Below are 6000 nucleotides of genomic sequence, written 5' to 3' on the forward strand. Positions count from 1 at the left end.
AAGGCAAGCACGTCCAGCAGCACTATGGTGAGATTTTGATTCATAGTGAGATCACACAGTATGACCAGTTTACAAGTAGTATCGCTGTAAATGATCAAAGTGTTGGTATAACATCCAGGAGTGTTCATTTCAAAGTACACATTTTCAGAAAGAGAACGTAACAAGATAAGGATATATTATACTCCTGTACTGTCTGAAATGGACATCAGTTATTCCAGTGTTGCCAGAAGTGTCCTGCAGCTTCAGCCTCATTCACTGTAGGCTGTGAGATCCTGATGTAGCAGTCTTCTGCCCTGTGAAATGACTAATATGCTAATATTCACTTTCTTTCCTGCAGATTGCTGAGTGGGAGGAGATGCAGCTAGAGGAGCAGGTGAACTTCAACAACTGTAAGATTGACCCGGCGCCTTTCCAGTTGGTTGAAAGAACCTCTCTGCACAAGGTTGGTGTGCTCAGTGTCTTGGTCGTAACATTACAGATTAGCAAAGTAATAAAACATCCATCCAAATCTCACTAAGCAGGAGCGGACTGATATACCGTATGTACTCGTGTTTAAGTTCTCCCGCAGATAAGTAGGCTTGATTTTACCATATAGTATCCGGTATTTTATAATGTCGGTCGAATGCGGAAAACTCACACTATTGGTCCAAGAGATTATGATATGCTAACACCCACCTGAGAGAGTAACCACGGAGCACACGGTCTTTTTTTTTTTTCCTATGTACCTGTGTGACCACACGGTAATACCTGAACTATTCCGAAACGATGTTTGCACTGTTTTGTGCATTTTGTATTTCACACCCTCATACACCTTTATCGTAAGAGCATCCCTCATCTGTGATGGAGCGTTCAATCAGAAGAAAATATGAAGCTGGTTTTAAATTTAAAAGTCATTGAAGTGGCAAAAGAAACTATTAACTGCGCTGCTGCTACAAAATTCGATGTGTCTGAGAAACTGATGTGAGATTTGGAGGAGGCAAGGAGATGTAAACAAAAAAAACAAAGTGTCGTATTTTTGAACGGGGCGTATAAGTTGGGGTCTGATATTATGATCGATTTTTCGGGTTTCAAGACCCGACTTATACGCGAGTATATACGGTACTTTTTTTTTTTTTTTTTTTAATGGTAGTCCCAAATCCTGTAATAATGTATGTTACTGGGAGAGTACTACACTTAGCCCACAGTCAGATCCCCAGACTGACCGTTTCAGCTTTACCCGCACAGCTTCCTGACTGATGTGTTTTTCCTGTCTCTTGTGTCTTCCTAGACTCACACTATCTTCTCCCTTCTTGGTCTTGATCACGCTTATGTCACCAGCATTGGCCGCCTCATTGGCGTGGTCTCACTTAAAGAGGTAAGTGCCCATAGCTGATTTGCTAGTGTTTGAACTTCAGCTCAACAATGGGGTGGTGAGGTGGATCACGGACCATTTCTGTCTGTGTTGTTTATCTCGCCCACCCTGTGCTGCATGATGAAAGATCTGTAAAATGGTCTGAGAAAACAACTGAGCAACAAGTAGACTCCGGTCAAGGGAGTTTAGTACAGTATGCCTAAGCCTCATTCACAGTCTGGACATCACTGCTGCAGTGTGGAGGGTTCATGTGTGAATTACAACTAATCTCCAGTAATTAACCTTTGCTGTACCTCCTTGGTCTGTTAACTTTTTATTTTCTTTCAGTTAAGGAAAGCAATTGAAGGTTCTGTGACAGTGAAAGGTGTGAAGGTGCGCCCCCCTCTGGCCAGTTTCAGAGACAGTGGAACCAGCAGCAGTGAGACTGAGACAACGGAGATTCATAAGCTATGGGACCGCCATAAAAGGATGTCCCTACCCCGGGAGTCCAGCCCTTCAGAACCAGATGAAAAGTCCCAATGACAAGGAGGACACTAAGATAATCTGCACTGACCTCACTTTAGTACGCTGTGTGGAGAGACTTCAGAGTGGATATCCATCCTGTGTTGCTACTTTACGAAGGGAGATTCCTTCAGCATTTGAGAAAGGCAGCAAGGGGCCACTTCGGGTCCTTCTGTCCACGTTTGCCTACAAGTGATGAAGCAGTCAACACAATGGACTGATGCACAATGAGATTAGTCCCTGGGCAGTCAGGAAGGGTATTCATATACACACCAGCTGCAGCCTAGTCAACTGGAGCATCCTGCACGTCTAATATATGGTGCCATAAACTTTATTATTATTATTCTTATATAAATGAACGTTTGATGCATTGGCTGCCATGTCCTCGGGGCATTATACGAGACTGAGGAGGTTGGGTGTTGAGGATGTGGAGTCACTGTAAAAAAAAATAGTGAAAGCTGCCCTTTTAATAACTTCAATCAGTTCTGCGTGTCTGTACCTTGAGATGTAAGAGGTTTAAGTGCAGGAAACCTCCATCACCGCCAGCCCGCATGAAAATGTGCCAGCCTGTTTTCAATCTGCATGCATAAGCTAAGTGGTGCAAAATATTTATTTTGCCATCTTTGAAACTGTGAATTAATAATGTTCGGGACCATGAAGCTCCGGCTGTGGCCTCAGTGCCACACATGACATAGAAAGCCTGTCTGTTGTCTTCATATGCAGGCAGGAACAAATTCTTAACTATGTCTACTTTATGTCTAACAGCTCTGTGCTATGGATTGTGCCCCATTGGAAGCCAAGCTGCACCCAGAATATTTAGCATAGCCCCAGGATGGGCCATGCAGCAGAAAAGATGTCACATAATCCGAGGAGGCAACCCTTCCTCCTTCACTTGTGTCAGTGTTGGGCGTGTGGTGGTCTTTAGTATTTGACACTGCACCATAATGGCTCATGATACTACTTAATTAGTGCAAGGCAGTGTGGCTACGGATATGTGAGATATGACCATACCAGATAGAGTGCCACTCAGTAATGGGCACAGGTCTGTGCCGTGCATAGTGCTCATTTGTAAGTGTTTAACTATGACACAGGTCACTGCCAGGCAGCACTCCTTTTTGTGGGCACAGATGGGGACCCACCGACTCCGTGTCACTAGATCCTTACCAAGTATTGCCCCTTGTGGTATTCATATGAAGTTGGATGCCGTTGGCTGTTTGCCCACTACTCCTGGGCACTTATGCACATTCCGGAGGGCTGCAAGCTCTTTGGAGATGGATAAACATTGTCTTGTTAATCAGTATCTTCTTTTATGTCTAATGTTGCTTTTATTTTGTTCTACTGATCCGAGGTGAGAAAAGAAAGGTGTAAAATGTGAAGTGGTGACACAAAACCAAATGCCCCTTTCAGTAATTTCTCATCTCACTTTTGATTTCTACTATGACAAGAATCAGTGCAATAATTCCTCTCATCTCATCTTTTGTAATCATTAATTCACTACTTGACTTCAATGCAGAGTAACCTTATTTTTGTAACCGAGTGAGTGTGGTGTCACCTCTGCCCTGATGCCTCGCTCAATAATGCCTAATCCAGCATCTGTTAACCAAGGACAGAAATTGTCTTATTTACAGATTTGCAGTATTATTTTTCAGGGAAAAACTTTTATATATCTGGGAGAAATAAACATTTTAACAAATGCTGCCTAGCTGAGTTCTTGGAGGTCCTGCCTTACTTAGCCCTGAGCCTGCAGGGAGCAATGGATGAAGTTCAGTGACCCACTAGGAGTAATAAACAAACTTAATAGGAGGTGACAAGTCTGGAGCTCAAAAGGGAAATGCAGTAAATTGAAACATATTAGCTGAGTGGCATTTGGGAAGGATAAGAAAACTCAGACCTGAGCCATAGCTCCGTAACACAGTGGGAATCTATTTGAACTTGAAACACTTCCACCCATCTAACACGCTGCATTTTCATTTGCAGAGATATGCCTGTGCCTTAGTTTGGGCTGACCAACAGGGAAGCACAACTTTCCAGAGGATTTCAACTCTTATTTTATTGTCAACAAGCTTAACACTGCTTAGAAGATTCCTAGAAGCCCATCTTACTTTACTTTTAGGAGGACCCAACCCTCTAGAGCGTCATCTCAGAACGGTAAAGAGGGGGTGGTGGCTCATTGTGGCTCAGGAATGGGTTTCTTCTCACACTGATCACCAGCATGCCTGCTTCAGTGAGGGTGCAGCTCACAGACATTGGGTCTATATCCTCTGGGAGCTGGTACTTGTGACTGAAAGTGTTCCTGATTGTCCCATCTTCTGCTACCTGAGGAGAAAAGACTACATAAGAGAAAAACGAGACCTCTTGCTGCCTTCCTCCCTTCTGTCATAGTGCACACAATACAGGAGACAGGCATTATAGTTGATCATCCCAGTTTCTCAAGGAATACAGCTTCTTTTAGAGGAGATCCTGTCATTTCTCCACCGAATGGAAATGCACTGATATCAGGCCAGTACCTCTACAGGGGGAGGACCATGCTGGCCAGACATCTCCTATACAGGACAAGCACAGTTGAGACCTCTCCACTCTCCCAAGTATCCCCAACCCCACCATGAGATACCTGCTCAGCTTGAATCACAATGTGATGGTTGTAAAAAACAACAACCACCTCTTGGGGTTCAAACTGGCTGACGTCCGTGGACATTTGGAAGGAGTCTCCCAGGCGGATGGGGCGTCCTGGAGTCTGGGCCGTCAGGGCTGCAAGGCAAAGGGAGAGAGAAATATGGGACCATGTTCCTCTGTGGCCCTCCTAAGACCCCTAGCTCTGTGTGCCCACCCCCTTCCCTTTTGCTGTTACACTGTATGAAACATTACTGACATCAAGGATATAATTCAGCGTGGGGAAAAAGTTTAAGCTTATTTCCACACTGAAATAGAAAAAAAGTGAGGAGGTGTGTTTCATCAGTATGGCCATCATCAGACAAAGAGGGTTCCAATGACAAAGTCTTCATTGCCTAAATGTGTTGCCTCTTATGTTCTTTTATTTTTGGCACACAAGTAACTTTTAACTGTTTCCTTGTGTAGGTGCATGCTGATCCAGACATTTGCTGACTTCCTATAATAGGGGATGGTGGACAAACAGTACAAAACAATAGCCCCAGCCATTTCTGCACTTACGGTTTGTACACAGATGTGTGTTCGGTACTGAAAATTTGAATGGAGCTTTTGGACATCATAAGGGCTACATCGACTGTCCCTAGTTGGGAAGATTGTACACACAGCATTGTCTATCTTGTCTATGGTATACCAGAGCTCATACCAGGGCAGCTACCTGTCCTTGTTCCAGGTCCCACTGGCAATTTCAAGCAACCAAACTACAGACATGTTTAGCGGAAAATTCAACTCTACCTGAACTCTGTGGACTGCATAACTGCCATATTTCACTGGTTTCCTATCTCAAGACATGCATGTGCAGCCAATATGATGTTTCATATACACACACACATATGCACACACACTCACCTGCATTTGCAAAGGATTCCCTTGCTGGCAAAGCACCGTGTCGTAGCAGGTTCCTGTCCTTCTCATTGATGAAAGGCTCGTGGTCAGGCTCACTCAACCGGCTTTTTCCCTGACGGAAAGAGCTGCTGTAGCGCTGGGAGTGGTAGGAGCTAATGGACGACATGCTGCAGATGAAGCTGCAGGACAAGTGACCACCACTCCACTAGCTGCCTGTCTCTACATTGCTGAAGCCGTGTGTCATAGTAACCTAAAATAAGCCCTGCATCCATGGAAAAAAGATAAGCACACATTCCCTGATATGAACTTTGGGTAAGGGGGAGGGAATGGGCTGAGCTTTTGGTGTTTTTATTTTTTCCCTCATCAGAATGGTTGCAAAGGACATCATGACCCGCAACTCAGTTTTTATTTGGACCCTATCAGTGCTTTTGGAGTATTTAATTTCTGTATTCGTCAACAGTTCCAATGAACTTGTTTCTGAAATTTTGTCTGCCTTAAAACTGTCACAAAAGGTATCTGAGGTGCACAGTTTGGAGCAGTCAGTCCATTAACATTAGCACTGATCTTTGGAATGAAAACTGTACCTCACTGAAACTGGCAAAACCCCACTTGCAGGCCATTATTCTGATGGCAGTGGA

At 44.2% G+C, this 6000-nt stretch overlaps 2 protein-coding genes across 6 annotated transcripts in view; one reads left to right on the forward strand and one right to left on the reverse strand.

The window, feature by feature from the left end:
• The window catches only part of clcn2c (chloride channel 2c), a 118806-nt gene extending 115260 nt beyond the window's left edge, over positions 1–3546 (forward strand). For all 5 annotated transcript variants that reach the window (XM_051922146.1, XM_051922144.1, XM_051922145.1 and 2 more), the window contains 3 exons: positions 338–442; positions 1268–1354; positions 1679–3546. In XM_051922146.1, coding sequence (XP_051778106.1) covers positions 338–442; positions 1268–1354; positions 1679–1873 — 387 coding nt within the window. In that variant the 3' untranslated portion in view covers positions 1874–3546. The remainder of the gene's footprint in view (positions 1–337; positions 443–1267; positions 1355–1678) is intronic.
• Positions 3547–3887: 341 nt separating this feature from the next.
• Positions 3888–5585, reverse strand: LOC114646681 (heat shock protein beta-7-like). The gene is made up of 3 exons (XM_028794990.2): positions 5366–5585; positions 4464–4600; positions 3888–4168 (listed from the first exon to the last, which is right to left on the reverse strand). The coding sequence occupies exons 1-3, from the start codon at positions 5526–5528 to the stop codon at positions 3980–3982; spliced, it is 489 nt and encodes a 162-aa protein (XP_028650823.1). The 5' UTR covers positions 5529–5585; the 3' UTR covers positions 3888–3979.
• Positions 5586–6000: the final 415 nt, after the last annotated feature.

This window comes from Erpetoichthys calabaricus, chromosome 2 (assembly GCF_900747795.2).
Source record: "Erpetoichthys calabaricus chromosome 2, fErpCal1.3, whole genome shotgun sequence".
Taxonomy (NCBI): Eukaryota; Metazoa; Chordata; class Cladistia; order Polypteriformes; family Polypteridae; genus Erpetoichthys; species Erpetoichthys calabaricus.